Source organism: Coccinella septempunctata, chromosome 7 (assembly GCF_907165205.1).
Source record: "Coccinella septempunctata chromosome 7, icCocSept1.1, whole genome shotgun sequence".
Lineage (NCBI taxonomy): Eukaryota > Metazoa > Arthropoda > Insecta > Coleoptera > Coccinellidae > Coccinella > Coccinella septempunctata.
The window spans coordinates 19,617,398-19,636,409 of NC_058195.1; the positions used below are offsets into that span (position 1 = coordinate 19,617,398).

Here is a 19,012-nt window from a genome sequence, read left to right on the forward strand (position 1 = left end):
TCAAAGTTGCATTCTTTTATTTGTTAAATTGTGTTAATCCTTGTTGTTAATCCTCCTGTTTAACGCAGACTTCTGTCGCCTGGTTCTCTGGTGAACCAAGACCAGTCGACGGAAATCTCGAAGTTTTTCTACTGGTAATGCTTGGCGTGTGACACCCAAGGTTGCCACAGAAAGACCACAGTAACCTATCCCGTCCTACCCCATTTGTGTTCCGTTTAGACTTCCCGTTTAACGCAGACTTCTGTCGCCTGGCTATCTGGTGACGGAAACCAATCGGCAGAGGTCTCGAAGTTTTTCTACTGGTAATGCTTGGCGTGTGACACCCAAGGTTGCCACAGAAAGACCGCAGTAACTTATACCGTACTACCCCTGTTGTGTTCCGTGTAGATTTCCTGTTTACCGCAGACTTCTCTCGCCTGGCTATCTGGTGACAGAAACCAATCGGCAGAAGTCTCGAAGTTTTTCTACTGGTAATGCTTGGCGTGTACACCCAAGGTTGCCACGGAGAGACCACGATAAACTACCCCGTTATCCTGTAAATTGTTGCATTGTGTTTCACCTGTATCAGCCCCGTCCCGTTTATTAAATAGTTTCAAATTCTGATTGGCCTGTACACTGAAAATCACTGGAAGTGCTCGGGATCAAACCCATTGCTAAATTAACCGATTACAGAGACTTGGATCTTTCTGAGACACCCGGTTGCTGTAAATTTTGTGTAAACCCCGTACATCCGTTATTGTCTCAGAAGGAATCAAAGTGACTGGTATGAATTGTTTGCTTTCTTTGATACCTGATAGTTTGACTGAATATAGTTGATTAGAATATTCTTTGATTCATTGATTTCACTTTCTGATCACCGTGACAAGTTATTACATTTCTGTTTTCCTTATTTTTGAACTTGGTCATCAGCTGAATATATTTCTTGACTTGAAAATAACTGTATAGTTCACTGTTATTTAGATTGTTGTAATAAATTCGGTTTTAAAGTACTTGTTATCGCTACCACCTTAGATAAACCCAACTCTGTCTCCGACTAGCAGGTACCTGGGTGGGTTTGCTATTTCTCCCTATTGAAAGAATAGCTGGCGCTCGAGATTAATCCTTTTTTTCCGAACCAAACCCGTTACAACATATTCATTTTATGGTTGTGAATGATACTTAATAAATGTTTTTATACCATCTCCAACTCAATTATCTTTTCATACAGTCCACTACTCTTTAATTAAAAATCATAACACCCTCGATTTTTTAACACCTCACCATGACTCGTCATCGTGGGGTTAAAAAATGCAAAGCATATTTATGTTTATTCGTTTGTTTTCCTACCAACCGTCTGTTCCGATATTCCTGAACAGTACTGTCAGTATTTCAGAGACGATGCCTATTGGCCCAGTCGTTCAGTTCTATTGTTGTTCGATTGCGGGCCAGTAAAACCAGTAATATCGGAACAGGCCCCAAGGCAGTTCACTTGGAGTTGGCAAGTGACTTGTCCTCGGAAGCTTTTCTAGCGGCATTACAGCGTCTAGTAGCGTGACGTGGACGCATATCATTTATTTATTTATTTTATTTATTTATTTATTCAACAGAGGAACAAACACAGGTAAACAAATACCCAAAAAAATGTTCACAAATAAATTAATCTATTACAGAGGCACATAAAAATTAATCAAACTAAACTAGTATGAATTGAATATTATAAAAAGATGTAACAAACAAATATACTGCATTGTCAACTACATAACCTCACCCCCCAAATCATTTGAAAATCTCAAGAAGTAACATCTTAAATATTTCTTTACTTTATTTTCATCGTGATGAAAGATATCAATCATAGTTTTGAAATGGTTGCACCGCTCAAGTACCCTTACAATAGGGGAATTTTTGGCGTTGTTAGTACTCCTCAAGGGCAGGACGAAGGTGTCCAACTGTCTTAACCTCCTTAATGGAGCATGAAAGCAAAACTGCGAGATAAGCCCCGGCGATTCCAACCGATTACTAAGCAACTTATGAGCAAATAATACATCACTCATCTTTCGGCGGTTTTCCAAACTTATCATATTGAAATGTCTCAACCCTACATCATAATTTCCAGGATCACCCCTATTCAAACGTAAACCACACCTAAACGCCATACTGCGGAGAAATTTCTTTTGGACTTTTTCAAGTCGCTCTATGTAGGTTTTATAAAAGGGATTCCATACAACCGAAGCAAAGTTCAATTTACTGTATACATATGAATAATAGAGGGTAATAATGGATCTATCGTTGGAAAACGATCGACTCTGTCTCAATATGTAGCCAAGCATCTGAGCTGAAGATGTTACAATATTGTCAATATGTATGTTGAATTTCAGTTGGTAATCAAATGTTACACCCAAATCTCGTACGTGATATAGACGCGTCAGCGGTGAATGCAGAATAGAATAAGGGAAGATCACCGGATTTTTATTTCTGGTGAAACTAATTATGTGACATTTGCTTATATTGATAAATAAATCAGCCCCCGCACAATACATCGAAAAGTTGTCAACGTCCTCCTGCAAAAGCTGACAGTCATTTGAGTTACGAATCCTCATGAAGATTTTCAAATCATCGGCAAACAACAATATTCTGCATATCTTAAAGCATTTTACTAAATCATTGATGTAAATGATGAACAATAAAGGTCCCAAATGAGATCCTTGCGGCACCCCAGAGGAAGCAGACATATAACGTGACTCAAATCCCTCAACTGACACATATTGTGACCTATTACTTAAGTAAGACTCAAACCATCTCAAGAGAGATCCGCAGACTCCAACCCTGTATAATTTCGCAATAAGTACTCTAATAGATATTTTATCAAATGCCTTACTGAAATCTGTATAGACAACGTCAACCTGGACTCCCTCATCGAGGCTACCCAACAAAAACTCAGTAAAAGTGGCTAAATTAGTCTCAACTGAACGCCCCTTGAAGAAGCCATGCTGCTCAGGAATTATCTGAGATTTCACAAGATGGAACAAATGGGGATATATCAAAGACTCAAACAACTTCTCAAAGATGGATAGTTTACTTATTGGTCTATAATTCTCAACGCACAACTTACTACCCGATTTAAAAACTGGAACTATGCAAGCCAATTTCCAGCGTTCCGGAAACACCCCCGAGGTCAGAGATTTGTTAAATATAATGCTCAAAGGCTCCGCAATTGACACACAACAGGATCGAACGAATATCGCTGGTATACAGTCAGGGCCAGGACCCTTACTAACATCCAGGGACAGTATAGCACGTACAACATCGTCCACAGTAATACTGACTGAATTTAAAATAAAGGAATCAGGAAGACACCCAATATCACTATCACCACTACGAGTCGACGGGTTGTAAACGCTTTCAAAATAGTCTGCGAACAGATCACTTATATCCTTACCCCCCTTCGCAGATCGGTTGCCGTATGACATACAATCGGGACAGCCGAACACCTTATCCTTGACAGATACAAATTTAAAAAAGTTTCTTGGATTAGTTTCCAAATCACATTCAACAGATGATCTGTACCTGACAAAATCACGCCTGATCATCCTCTTGCACAATGTACGCAAGCTTTCGAACTTAAGTCGATCTGATAAATTTCTATACGTTTTCCATTTTCTATGTATTTTATTTTTACGTTTAATCAGCTTGATTAACTCTTTAGAATAATAAGGTGGATAGTGCTTATTAACTCTGTGTTTAGGTACTAGAAGATCGATGATATCATAAATGATATCATAAAATATATCCACAATATAATTAATATTGTTGCAATCAAATAGATCAGACCATGAGATTCTGGCAACTGCACGATTGATCGCATCATAATCAGCACGCCTGAAATTACGCCTGAGAAGACATTCACTATTTCTCAAATATTTGCAATCCTGAATATCTAACAAAAATTCAATGGAGGGGTGATATTTATCCTCAGGCACAACTGGAGTGTTACAACTAGTTATATTACTAACAATTTGAGAATTACACAAAACTAAATCAAGAATCCTACCATTACAATTGTTAATGAAGTTAAATTGCAATAACCCCCAAAATGAAAATGTATCTATAAGATCTTCGTATTTACTGTGGACATCAATGGCATCAAAGACACCCACACTGTCACCCTTAACCCATTGTAACTTCGACAAATTAAAGTCACCCAAAATGAGAACAAAATGATTCTTTATCTTAGCCATGTTTTGAGATAATTTTTCTCGAAAGAACGATGCAGCATTGGAATCAGATGGGGGTATATACACACAACATAAAAAAATTGTAGTATTGTTTATCATGATTTTTACCCAAATGTCCTCTGCTTCACTTTGAAAATCATAAACCAGCAAGGGCTTCAATTTTCTCTTGATCGCCACAAGAACACCACCCCCATCCACTCGAGCACTAGAAGTAGAAGCTCGATCTCTTCGAAAAATCGAGTACTCGTCAAGGTCAACCAACTCACTATCAAATATCCTCGAATTAAGCCACGACTCAGATATAAACAATAAGTCATGCCCGTTAGAGCCAACACCCAATCTAAAGTCATCAAGCTTAGTCCTCAGACCACGAACATTCTGATAATAAACACTTATAGAACCATTCATCAATGGAGTAACCACTATCAACAAAAATATAAATTTAACCACTTAAAGTCGAGATATGTCGTTCTCAGAAGATATGTGGATGATCCTTGAATTGTCATCCCTACGAATGAGAACATTTCCATTGTGTGTCCACACATATTTATATCCTTTATGTTTTGCCAGCTCACGAGCCTGCTTAAAAATTATCTTGTCGGCCAATGTAAGATGTTCATTTATATAGAGTCTATCGGCCACATTCGACACCGTTATGCCAGCATGAGTACTACCCATCGTAGCACGCTTTTTACGGTAGTTAGCCAGAAAATTATCACGATCATTTTTATTGGAAAATCGAACTATAATATTCTTATGTTTATCCTTGACTGATGTTGGAACCCTGGTGACATAATCGATCGCTCTGGGCTCAACTTGGACCCCCATAGACGACCCAATGGAATTAACCATCTCAATCAGGTTTTCACCAGACTTATAGGGGACATTCTGTATCTCAATGTTATTCTGTCTATTTTGTTTTTCGATGTTGTTGATTTTTGCATTAAGAAGCGATACTTCTTTTTTGAGATTACTATTTTCGCTCTCCAATTTCGACACGGCTGCTATTACATCATTAAAATGCAGAAGTTTATTCTCAAAATCAATTATTTTGTCGGAGCAAAAAATTACAGTCCTCTTCAATTCTCCTATTTCGATCATGTTTATATAGCGATCACGGAACGAACTTTGTGGATGCTAGTAAAGAAATAACAAAACTTATGAGTAATGCTGCTGAACATAAGGGAATAAAGCACTCTTAAGAATTCACAAATCTCAACATAAATCGACTGTCTAGATTCCAGATGATCCAACGGTTGCATCACGATGTCTGGAAACGTTGACATTTAGAGTATTTGCGTACTCTACAACAGAGGAGTAAATGGTTAGATCAGAATTTTTTCTCTCCCAAAGTGGGTTCTATGGTCGTCATTAAGGATGCCAACGTCCCTGGGTCTTAGCTCGGCTAGTCCGGTCGTGACGGGGTTACAAGAGTTCCCACCGTTAAAACCGCATCGGGAACATTCAAGCGATCATTGATCAAACTTTGTCCTCTACCTTTTCTGGATGCAGAATCTTCTGCATCTGTTTGATTACATTTTTTTTCACCAAATTGTCTCATACTGCATCAGTGAAGCGTTAAATTTTCAAAAGTTTTCATATAAAAACAATTATGAAATATCATGATTTTTATATACCTACATATAATATATGTTTTTCATCAGTTGGATGTATTTACCCTTTTTTGTTTACTTTGTGTACTTTTGTTTGATTTTGAAGGGTTTACAAAAAACAATCAAATCGTTCACATGTATTACGTTTCGGGCTGTGCCCTTTTTCAAATTTATAAAATTACATGACAAAAACAAAAACAAATAATAGATTTATGATTCATTGGAACAAGTAGCTGAGGTTATGATCCAATCTTTTCTTCTTCTTATATTGGACTCAAGTTTTTCTCTTCTTTTTGGCGTTGTCAATGATTGTCGAGTATATGGAACTCAGGATTCTTATGTCCGTTCTGTCATTGATGGAATTGACATCTTGTTTAATATGAATCATTTCGAGGAATTCCCTTGGTTTTCGATTCTTTTCTTCGTCCAATATTTCTGTTTTCCCGAAGTCAAAAGAATGCTGGTTTTCGATGGTGTGTTTGTATAGGGCTGTCGGCGCCTTTGATTACTTATGTCCCTTCAGTCTGTCCTTTAACTTCTGTTGTGTTTGTCCCACATAAACGCCTGCACAGTCATTACATGGTATTCTATATACAACGTGTGAACATTCCTCCCTGGGGGTTGGTGCTTTTAGTCTAGGTATATTCTAGACTAAGACATAAGTTTCACTTATGGTATGGCACACTGATGTTGGAATTGCCACCAAATCGACTATTTAACGATCCAAAGAGATACTAGGTGTGCCATTTGAAATAGGGAACTAGAAATCTTATGCCGGCATATAAGCATATAACCGAAAGTTTGCAAAGGTCTGAAAATATTCAGGGGAGAATAGGTCGAGAACACCAGCATGAAAATTTTCAGCATAAAATTTTGATTAGGTACTTCTCCATCGCAGTGAAACACCCTGTAGAATATAATATAATCCTAAGAATATTAATATTTCGATTTGACTCAACCTATTTATGAAGACAATATTTATTCCTGTATTCCACGTGAAATATTATTACAATTCAAATGTGACTTTAATATGATTGCTTACAGGTGTGAGAAATAGCATGAAACAAATCCGCATTTTGTGGTAACCGAATTCCCTTCTTTCAATATCCAAATAAGGAGCATCGATAGGAATAATGGCGCCCGTGTGTAGCGTATGTCTTAAAAGAAGAATATGAATATTTCGATTTGACTCAACCTATTTATGAAGAAAATATTTATTCCTGTATTCCACGTGAAATTTTATTACAATTCAAATGTGACTTTAATATGATTGCTTACAGGTGTGAGAAATAGCATGAAACAAATCCGCATTTTGTGGAAACCGAATTCCCTTCTTTCAATATTCAAATAAGGAGCATCGATAGGAATAATGGCGCCCGTGTGTAGCGTATGTCTTAATTAATTATTCCCATTAGCCGAAATTCTGAGTATTTGACTTGTTCAAGTAACAGTTTACACCTAAATCATGTCAATTGTATGGGAATCAGTTCTTCTGATTTTGATAAAATGAAAAAATCCGGTGAATATAAATCATGGAAGTGCAAATTATGTACGATACCCAACATAACCTCAACTGGTTCTGCTGATGCTATCAAATTCATCATACCAGAAGTAATGAAGGAATGTATGAAAATCATTCCTGGAGTTATAAAATCTTCAATTGAGGAAAATTTGAGGAAAGTTATCGATGAACTGCGTAAGGAAGTATCTATCTTGCGTGAAGAAAATCTTCATCTGAATGTTTTGGCTAGTGAAATCCAAAGAGATATAATCAATTCCATTACACCTAGAGGAAGCCAAAAGGTCGAAAATGTCGAACCCGGTAAAAACTTTGTAAAGAAACAAACTATGACTAACAATCAATCTGATATAACACCTACCTTAAACTCGACGATTTTTGAGTCAACAAAGATAACTACATCAGAAAGTGCAAATCTCGAAGATGCAACCAAAAAAATAGCTAAAAACGATGAATTCACTCCTGTGATCCCGAAAAAGAAAATAAAATATACACGTCAGCAATCTCGATCCAAATGTTGCTCCTGAAAAGATCATAAAGTATCTCAATGATAAAAATTTCAAAGTGTTCCAAACTTCGATCAAACCGACCTGAAGACTATTCATCGTTCAAAGTGTCAGTGATGTCTGCAGACTTCGACAAGGAAAAAAATCCTGATTTATGGCCGGAGGGGACAAGAATAAACAATTTTTCATTCCATCTAATCAAGAAACCACCCTCAAATTGATTCATATAAATCTTCAGTCCATCGGAAATAGTTGGAATCGATTAGAATATTTTGTAAACAAACAAAATTGTCACATCCTTGCTGTCACGGAGCACTGGAAATCAAACATTGAACTACCAGCATATTGTATCAGTAACTTTCAATTAATGTCATATTTCTGTCGAGGTAGTGGCAAGCATGGTGGTACTGCTATTTATGTCAGTGACTGTCTGGCAGGTTTTTCTAGGGAAATACCGGACTTTGTAAATATGAGCATACCGATTTCTTTCGAATGTTCTGCTGTAATGATAAATATCAACAATAAGCCGATCGCAATTATTTCGATTTAAAGATTATCGTCAGCATTCAGTGATGTGGACCTCTTTATCGAGAAATTCATTATAATGATGCAAGTCCTAATGAACAAAAACATCCCCTTCTTGATTGCTGGTGATTTTAATATTCATTTTGAGGTCACTTCCAAGGATGTGAATAAGAGAACCCTGACCTCAATCATCGAATCTTTTAATTCACGATTGATTATATAGATGAGCCAACACGTAAAGAAGCATGTATTAATAACGTTATTACTAATATTGTTTGCGCTTCGGGTAACTGCGAAAATCCTCATCTTTCTGATCATTCAGCCCAAGTGGTTCTATTCAAAAATTCAACCAAATACGATGAAACGGAAACAATAACAACTCGTCCCATCGATGAAACAAAAATTTCAGAATTTTGTAACAAATTATCAGATCACGATTGGAAGGAGTTATTCGAACTGCCATTAGAAAATGTTAACTCACAGTGGATATTGTTTTTTCGTATTTATAAAAAAGAGTTCGAAGAATGTTTTCCAGTAAAGGTAATAAAAAAAAGTCATAAAACTATTATCCCATATAATTCTAAGGTAGAAAATATCAAAAAACAGCTTGATTGAGTTTTTACTGCCAGTACTAATCTCTATCATTTCTTGATTTATACAAAAAACTGAAAAACTTATACGATATTGCACTCAGAGAGAGTAAGCAGAATTTCTATCGACAAAAATATGAAAATTCTACAAATAAATCGAAAACATTATCAACATCGACAAACATAAAAATATAGTTGTCAGATTTACTACGAAGAAAATGCAAGACGATTTCATCGCCTCCTACCGCAAGAAGCGTCTTTCTCTGAGGGGAGTCCGTGGTGGCTTGGCTGTGGGGGGAATATCTGAAAGACTGTACATAAACGAGCATCTGACACTCACAAATAAGATCATTTTCAAAGAAGCCCGGGACCTGGCTAAAGCAAAAGGATACAAATATGTTTGGACTCAAAACGGTAACGTGCTGATCAGAAAGGACGACACATCAAAAATCATACATGTTTCTTCCGACGCCGTTCTGAAAAAACTTTAATTATAGTATTAATTTCATAAGTGTCAGTTATGGCTGAATCTGTTAGTTGTTTTTACCAGAATGTGCGTGGTCTCAGAACTAAACTGAATGATTTTAAAACATCCTCTAGTGCTAACGATCACGACTTGGTGTTCATCTGCGAGTCCTGGCTAAATGATGGTGTGTTTGACGGTGAAGTTGTCGATCCAGCACTGTACTCTATTTTTCGAAGAGATCGATCCACTACATCAAGTACTCGGAGAGACGGAGGTGGTGTGTTCATTGCGGTCAAGAACAAGTTGAGGCCTTATCGAGTCCATGAACTCGAGAGTGACGCCGAGGACGTATGGGTGAAAATCTCAATAAATAATACCAAAATTTTGCTCTGTTGTGTATATATTCCACCGACTGATTCTAATATTGTCACTATTTTCTGCAAAAAACTCTGTTCTATTATGCACGATCTTAGAGACCACACTGTACTAATTGTGGGAGATTTTAATTTTCCTAATTTAGTGTGGGAGAAGGGTACCAAGGGTGATTTTAAGGCCATTAATGTTGATAGTAGGAGTGAAAAACTTTTAGATACTTTATGTTTTTTAGAGTTATTTCAATTCAATGCCAATAAAAATAGTAATGGCAAAACACTTGATTTGATATTCTGCAATAGTTATGTAGCGAATAATGTTCAGAAATGTGATTCTCCTGCTGTTTCGGAGGATAAACACCATCCAGCGCTCGAGTTTCTGCTGGAGCTTGAAAATGTCAAATCTTTGAAGAAATCGGATGAATACTTTTTCAATTTCAAAAATGCCGATTATGATTTTATCAATCGAACATTGCTTGGAATACCATGGACTAAATTGTTAGATTGCAGTGATGTAGATTCTGATGTCGAGACTTTTTACGGTTTTATTTAGGATATTATTGAATTATGTGTTCCAAAGTTCAAAGTAAGAAAAAAATCCCCTTCCTATTTCTCTTATCAATCAATTAAACTCATCAAGCGTAAGAATAAAATACACAAAAGGTGGAAGATTTATAAGAATATAGCGGACGAAGTTGAATATAAGACATTACGGTCCTTATGCAAATATAACATTAAAAAAGATTTTATGAAGTATAAAAATATAGCTGAAAACGAAATTAAAATTGATCCTAGGAGGTTTTTTAAGTTTGTTTCCGTCAAAAGTAAAGTTTCCGGTTTTCCCAACTCTATGTCTTTCAAAAATAAAACAGCAAATGGAGGGCAACAAATAAGCGATCTATTTGCTGAATACTTCGAAAGTGTGTATGCTCATTCACATTTCCACAATCAATCTGGTAATACTGATACTCCTGATGAACTCAACAACTACTTTCTTAGTGGAGTTGAAGTCGACGTTGGTGATGTGGAAAAGAGTCTTAATTCGTTAAATGTGAACAAGGGTGCAGGACCCGATTTGATACCCAGTTGTTTTATTCGAAACTGTAGCGAAGCACTTTCTATTCCCCTAACTATAATATATAATAAATCATTAAAAACAGGAGTGTTTCCGAAAAAATGGAAGGAGGCTACCATTGTACCTATTTACAAATCAGGTAAAAAGGATTTTATAAACAATTATAGACCTATCAGTAAACTTTGTATTTTTGGTAAAATATTCGAATCCATTGTGTATCCTCACCTCCTTCATCTAGTTCAAACTCAAATAATTCCCGAACAACATGGATTTTTTAAAGGACGGTCCATTGAGACTAATTTAATTACTTTCACTGAATACCTTCTTGAAAGTTTAGATAAAGGCATTCAGGTCGACGCTGTTTACACTGACTTTAGCAAAGCCTTTGATAAAATAAATATTCAATTTCTGATCACCAGGTTGAGGGAGGTGGGAGTATGCGGTTCCCTTTTACGTTGGTTCATATCCTACTTGAATAAAAGATCTCAATATGTTTCAGTAGAGGGATTCAAATCTCGGTATTTCGCACCGACTTAAGGGGTGCCTCAAGGATCCCACCTGGATCCACTCTTATTTATTATATATATAAACAATATTATAAGGTATTTCAATACCTGTAAAATACTCCTCTTTGCCGACGATCTCAAAATTTACTTCAGAATCAATGACTATAATGATTGTATAACTCTACAGAGAGAACTATGTAAATTTGAGGAATTCTGTAAAAGGAGCGGACTCATACTGAACTTGAGTAAATGTCAGGTGGTTTCTTTCACAAGAAATAAAAATATTATTCTCTTTCCCAACTCAATTCAGGACGTCGTGCTTGGTCGTTCAACTCATGTGAAAGATCTGGGAGTTGTATTTGATTCTAAGCTCAAATTTGGTTTACATATCGACCATGTCACCTCATCCTGTAACGTGTGGCTGGGGTTTATATTGAGACAGAGCCAATGGTTTTCTGACCGAAGAACTGCAGTTATTCTCTACTATAACTACGTTTTCAGCAGACTAAATTTTGCCTCTTGTGTTTGGAGTCCCAAATACGACGTATACATAAACCGTCTCGAGAAAATTCAAAGAAGGTTCCTCCGCACTTTGGGGTACAGATACAACTTGAGTCTGACTCGGGGAGATCCCGGTAACTACTCCACTAGATTGAAGTTTTTTAACATGATAAGCCTCGGTGATCGCAGAGTTGTTGGCGATATTGTTTTTGTCTCTAAATTGTTGAGCAATCGTGTAGACTCTCAAGACATCACTAGGCGGATTAACTTGCATGCTCCAATTCGAAGATGTAGATATCCGGAAACCTTCCATCTACCTTTAACGCACACCAACAGCGCGAAAAATTCCCCTATTTCCAGGATGCTGCGTCACTGCAATCTCCTAAAAGATCAAATCGATGTATTTTTCCAAAGTGAAAAAACCTTGAAAAATTCACTCAAGAGGTCTTTTCTATCCCGCTATTGAGTTGCCTCACCTCTGGCTCTACATCTGTTATATTTCTTTTTTTTCTTTGTTCCAATCTTTCACTTATTATTAGGTATATATATTGGGTATTAGTAATAAGGCACTTTTGTTGCTTTTTGTATTATTACTTTGTGAACACTGATTTGGGTATTGGGTTACCTGTTGGTGTTCCTTGTGAATAAATAAATAAAAAAATGAGAAAACAGGTAGAGCACAAGGAAAACCTAAATTTGGCAATATTAACGAGCCCCAGCAACTATTAGAGGATTTTGGCTTTCTATTTGGAAACTCGGCAAACCAACATCAACACTGCAATGTGTCACAGACATTGAATGCTGTTACTCGGCTGGATCATCTTTTTTTTTATGTTCGACGTAACTGATATAGAAATCGAACATGTAGTCAATAACTTGGCGAATAAAAAAAGCGTCGGTTATGATGGTATATCCACGAGAGTAATAAAAAGAAGTATCTCTTGCATTACTCAACCATTACGACATATCCTGAATAACAGTTTTCAGTACGGAGTATTTCCGGATATGCTCAAAATAGCTGTGATAAAACCTGTTTACAAGAAGAATGATCCAAATGATATAAATAACTACAGACCTATAAGTCTCTTAAATAACTTCTCCAAAATTTTCGAGAAAATTATAGTAAATAGACTTCTCAGCTTCTTTAAGAAATTCAAGGTTTTAAATCCACAACAACATGGTCTCATGAAAGGAAAAAGCACTGAGACAGCGATTTACGAACTAGTGGAGATGATAACTGAGGGCTTGGAGATGAATGAACGGATACTCGGATTTTTCTTAGATTTCTCGAAGGCATTTGATTCAGTAAATCATGCGATTTTACTACAGAAACTTGAGGCATATGGCATACGAGATGCTCAACTCAAGTTCTTTAAGAGCTATCTCAGCGGACGCTCTCATCATGTATCTCTTAGGATAGATGGAGTTGATTATACATCCGTAAACTCATTTATTGAGCAAGGTGTGATACAGGGCAGTGTGCTGGGTCTGCTGCTATTTGTTGTATATATAAATGACATTTCTAATATCGTTAGAAATATACTCACCGCCTTCAGGGAAGGAAATGATATATCTAGAATGACATCTCTACCATCAATAGTGTGCGGGGTTGATTCAGGGTAGAAAAGGCAAGAAGAAATAAAAAATAAAGCGTACCCTTCTTCGGTAGCAACCGGAGAGATTAAATGAATGAATATCGCATAGGCGATTAGGCGAATGAACAATTGAGTGATCTAAAATGTTTTAATGATATTTATGAAATATATTTCAACGAATGAAGGGGGCTGAAAGAAGCGCACTTACCTTTGTCCGTTCCTATTATTTGTTGAGGAGGGCCCTCCCAGCTGGAATCCCAGGGATGAATTTGCGTTGTCTCTCAAACCGCCGATACGAACTCGGAAATTGAGCAACAAACCACTCAACTGAAGCGTTCTGAAACCTTTTTCTCACAAGGAGTCGTTATATATTCTTAATGCGTTTTTCACGGAATAATATTGCGACAACGTGGAGATCCTGACGGCAACTGACTTCTCTCCACCGTAGCAGGACATATGTACGAAGTACGCTTCTTTTTTCTCGCCCTTTTTCAAACTAACGAATTTACTATACATATATCTTAGATCACTTAATAACAAGAATTTTTCCCAAAGGTTATCAATCCCGAACATACTCCCCCGCCGAAGGCACGCCCATGGCGTGGCTTGAAAAAAAATGAAAAAAAAAAAATTCCCGTATATCCCTCAAAAAAAATATTAAAGCGAAGCAAACCAACCAAATAATGTTATACAATACAATCATAACAAAAATCTAAAACATAGAATTTTGAATACACCCCGTATGTTCTCAAGCTTTTACATCATCAATGGGCAACGGGCATAACTTAAGAAGCGGTCTTTTCAAGGTACCGCGTCGTGTTTTCACCGTAGCAACTCTGACTGCGTTATCTAATCCAGGATGGACTTGCATAATACGTCCCATCTCCCATTGTAATGGGGGTGCATTGTCACTTTTAATGAGGACCAAAGTCCCTATCGCTGGAGGGGAGGATGAAGTGAGCCACTTACTGCGTTGTTGTAGGGTATGTAAATACTCTACTTTCCATCTCCGCCAAAAATCTTGATGTAGTCGCTGTATTAATTGCCATCGTTTGAGGCGAGGTATTGGCACATTCGTAAGCTCTTGATCTGGAATGGCGCTCAATGGTTCCAGCGTTAAAAAGTGACCCGGCGTTAATACCGACAAATCATTCACGTCCGAACTGAGGGGGGTGAGAGGCCTCAGCACTGCTTCGATCTGCGTTAAAACAGTGTAAAATTCTTCGTAGGTGAGAACATGTTCACCGATTACCCTCTTCAAATGTGTTTTCACCGCTTTAATTCCTGACTCCCACAGTCCACCCATATGGGGTGCGTTACCTGGGAGGAAGTGATGTTCGATATTTTCAGCACTCGCGGTATCCCTAAGCATATTTTTAATTTCGTTGCTGGATCCCACGAAATTAGTACCCTGATCGGAATAGAGATGCGCGCATCGACCTCGCCGCGAGACAAATCTTCTCAAACATGCCAAAAATGCATCACTGCTCAAATCCGAGGCCAATTCCAGATGCATGGCCTTAGTTGACATGCAAACAAATAAACATATGTAAGATTTACATTTCTTGGCGCCCCGATATCGACTCATGAAAATTGTGAAAGGACCTCCGTAGTCAACACCGGAATGCAAAAAGGGCTTTACTTGAGATATTCTGGGCAAAGGTAGATTGCCCATCTTAGGCTGCAAGGGAGATGGGCTGGTTTTCCAGCATTTGAGGCATTTCGACAAAACCGATCGTATCGCACGACGTGCGGACAAAATCCAAAATTTCCGAGAAAGAAGAAATTCTGTTGTCTGTTTACCAGCATGTAAATATTTGATATGGTGGAACTCTATCAATAAATGAACAAGACGTCCATTTCTGGGAAGCAAAATAGGATGCTTCCGATCGTAACTGAGGTCAGCGTACGTTAACCTTCCCCCTACACGTAGAATATTTTCATCATCAAAAAAAACATTTAACTTTCTCAGAGGTTTTGAAAATTTGGCTCCGGAAATTTCTGAAGCAAAACACACTGACTGTGTGCGTTTTATCAATAAATTGAGAGCGTTATTCATCTCGAGAGAAGTCATAGAGCCAAGCCGTTTTTCGCTAGGATTTCGACAATTGAAAATGAAACGCAATATCAATCCTATAACGCGTTGAAGGCGAGAAAATGAGGAAATGTTATTCATCAAATCATCCACAAAATGATGTTCTTCTGAAACAAGTAGAATAGTTTTGCGTTCCTCTTCACTAGTCTTCAATTCTACTGTTTCTGTTTCCCAAATTTTCGTATGTAGAAATTCAGGTCCGTGAAACCAAATCTGATTGTTCAATAATTCCAAAGGAAAAAGACCACGAGAAGCTGCGTCAGCTGGGTTTAGTTGAGATTTTACATACCTCCAATGCGATGAATCGAAATTCTCCTGGATATATGCTACCCGGTTGGCAACAAACGTTTGCCAGCGATTTGGATTTGCGTTCAACCATGCTAGAACTATTTGCGAGTCGGTATAGGCGTAAAAATTGCTGACATTAATCTTATTTTGCAAAATTGACTTGACCCAAAGAACCACCTTCGTTAGCAAAACTGCCCCGCAAAGTTCCATCCTAGCGATGGAAATCTTCCTTGAACAAGGAGCCACCTTCGACTTCGCGCATATAAGAAATGTTTTTACATTATCTTCCTTTATGACCTTCAGATAGACCGAAGCCCCATAACCCCGTTCGGACGCGTCCGCGAAAGCATGAATTTCCAATACGTTGTTTGTATCAAAAAGGATATACCGAGGGATCCGAATTGTCGATAAAAGGTTCAACTCTCCTTTATACTTCAACCAAACCCTTGAAATTTCTTGATCTGGAGTGTCATCCCAGCCGAGTCCTGAAAGCCATAATTTTTGGATGAGGTACTTGCATAGAAATGTGACAGGTGCGAGGAATCCCAAAGGATCGAAGATCCTTGCCAACTCTGATAAGAGATTTCGTTTGGTGATCGCGCGGTCTATTGGGTTGACCTTATAAAGAAAACAATCCTGACGTGGATCCCAATGGAGACCAATAATTTTAATGGAATCATTTTGGTCCGATCCGAAAGCGAGGGGATTAGAGGAAATTAATTCTTGGGGTAAATCTTCTAAAAATCTGTGGTCATTGCTTGCCCACTTGCGTAACTCGAAACCCCCTTTGGCTAACATATTGATGAGATCATCGCGTAAACGCTTTGCCTCGCTTAATGAATCCCCTCCGCTCCAGACATCATCAATATACGTGTCATCTGTTAAAATATTCGATGCTGCAGGAAAGTAACCCTTTTCATCAATAGCTAGTTGGCGTAAGGTGCGTAAAGCGAGAAAAGGAGCGCAGTTGAAACCAAAGGTGACCGTCCTCATTCGAAAGTCACTAATATTGTCAGAAGGTGAAAATCGAAAAACAATTCGTTGGTAATCTTGAAATTCTGGAGCTACTAAAATCTGGCGGTACATTTGTTTGATATCTGCAGTGAAACATATTTTCTTCAACCGAAAACTGATCAAGATAGTACTTATATCCGTTTGAAGTTTGGGACCTGTATGGAGACAATCGTTCAATGTTTTGGAATTATTTGGCAGTCTTGCTGAGGCATTGAAAACTACCCGCAGTTTAGTACTCGTCTTTTCAGGACGAAGTACAGCATGATGTGGCAAATAAAAATTATCGGTGCTCTGTGCGGGATCTACAATTTCCATATGAGATAACTATAAGTACTCTCTCATCACCGAACAGTATTCCTTGTATAAACTTGGATTTTTCAATAAACGGCTTTCAAGTGACAAAAAACGCTGCACAGCTAAATCTCTACTTCCCGGAAATAACGGGGATGTTTCCTTGAATGGAAGGGGTACCACGTAACGCCCTTCTTCATTTCTGTAATAGTTCTCGCGGAAGATTACTTCACAAACATCCGTCTCTGTACCGTTATCGAATTCCGGTACAGACTCTAAATCAAAAAAACTTTTCATTGACGCATTCATATCACAATGACTTCCACAAAATAGTGTATGAACCGAATTCGTTGAAGCAGTATTTATCTTTCCAATTAAAACGTACCCGAATACCGTATGTAGCGCGTCTGGACCCCCGTTTTGACCCTGAATGTGATTGTTTAGTAAAATTTTCGAAAATACGTCCGCACCTAAAAGGACGTCAATATCTCCCGGACAATAATACTTAGGATCGGCCAACTTCAACTTATCCAAATAATGCCAAGACTGTGTAGTAATTTTACTCGAAGGAAGTTTTCCGCATATTTTAGGAAGAACGTTGGCGTTTATGACAAACAAAGGATCATCCGATCCGATGGATCTGATAGAGAGTTCAACTTCACCTATGTTTTGTAAATGCGATTCGTTTCCGATTCCATTGATAACTGTGCTGCATGGAGAACTACGAATGTTCAGAGCGGAAAAACATCTCTGAGAAACAATTGAAATTTCAGATCCAGAGTCCAAAACAGCGCGAAATTGTTTGAAATTTCCTTTTCCTGTTTTAATTTCGACTAAAGCAGTACAAAGCAATACTTGCGATCGCGAGACCGGGGACGCAGCCGAGCACAGTACCAGCGAGCGTTGCGTTTCCATCGAGGGAGTATCTTGATCACTCGGACTTTCTAGGTTCCGGCCGTTGGCGTAAGCACTAGCAGTGGCGTCGGTTCGGTCATGTTCACGGTCAAAATGCAATGTAGTGTGATGATTTTTACTGTTACATTTTTTACAAGCGGACGTAGATTTACAACTTTTAAGGTTATGGAGGCTACTGAGACAACCAAAGCATAAATGGTGATTTCTACAAAATATATGTCGTTCTCTTGGCGCTTTTTCCAAATATTTTACGCAAGTGTAAGTGGGATGATCCGACTGACATAGGGCACACTTGGGATTTTTCGATTTAGTTTGGGTGATGAAAGAGTTTCTCTTTCTACAATCTGAATTAGACATATATTTGTTAGGCGAACTCTTAGCATAAACGGTAGTATTTGAGTTGATCAATCCGTTGCAGTATTCTTCTAAAAATTGAAATAAGGTGTTATATTCCGGTATGGCGGTCGATCCATGTTCTCTTTCGAAAGCGCGGGATGTCTCCGGATCCAAACGAGAAAGCAACATATGCGTCAAGACAAAATCACAACTCACAGCGACGTTCATATTTTTTAAACTCTCCAAATTTATAGCGAATGTATCCAATAATTTACGCAATTGTAGAGGATTTTCAGATTTCAACACAGGAAAATTTTCAATCTCTAACCAATGAGCCCGTGCTTGCGCTCGAGGGTTTGTGTATCGTTTTACCAAAGTTTCATAGGCGATTTGATAGTTATCTGCTGTGGCGTTCTACCTTTTTATTAAGTCCAATGGAGTGCCTTCAAGAGATGAACGCAAGTAATTAAATTTTTCCACTGGCTGGAGCTTTCTATTGGAATGAACTACAGCGTCAAACATGTCCTTGAAACTCGGAAAATCACGAATATCTCCTGAAAACTTGTTCAATTGAATTTTCGGCAATTTGACGTGA

At 37.9% G+C, this 19,012-nt stretch overlaps 4 protein-coding genes across 4 annotated transcripts in view; all 4 read right to left on the bottom strand.

Moving 5' to 3' along the window:
* The window catches only part of LOC123318089, a 65,753-nt gene that overhangs the window by 7,149 nt on the left and 39,592 nt on the right, over nucleotides 1-19,012 (bottom strand). The window lies entirely within an intron of this gene.
* On the bottom strand, nucleotides 4,662-5,312 carry LOC123316934. Its single transcript, XM_044903251.1, has one exon. It carries the CDS (start codon nucleotides 5,310-5,312, stop codon nucleotides 4,662-4,664), a length of 651 nt encoding a protein of 216 aa, XP_044759186.1.
* Nucleotides 14,227-15,153, bottom strand: LOC123316935. Its single transcript, XM_044903252.1, has one exon. The coding sequence runs from the start codon at nucleotides 15,151-15,153 to the stop codon at nucleotides 14,227-14,229; it is 927 nt and encodes a 308-aa protein (XP_044759187.1).
* LOC123316936 lies at nucleotides 17,200-18,645 on the bottom strand. Its single transcript, XM_044903253.1, has one exon. The coding sequence runs from the start codon at nucleotides 18,643-18,645 to the stop codon at nucleotides 17,200-17,202; it is 1,446 nt and encodes a 481-aa protein (XP_044759188.1).

Bases quoted from the DNA above. Each gene is read 5' to 3' on its own strand.
- LOC123316934 (XM_044903251.1), bottom strand. From the start codon at position 5,312: ATGATCGAAATAGGAGAATTGAAGAGGACTGTAATTTTTTGCTCCGAC.
- LOC123316935 (XM_044903252.1), bottom strand. From the start codon at position 15,153: ATGGGCAATCTACCTTTGCCCAGAATATCTCAAGTAAAGCCCTTTTTG.
- LOC123316936 (XM_044903253.1), bottom strand. From the start codon at position 18,645: ATGAACGTCGCTGTGAGTTGTGATTTTGTCTTGACGCATATGTTGCTT.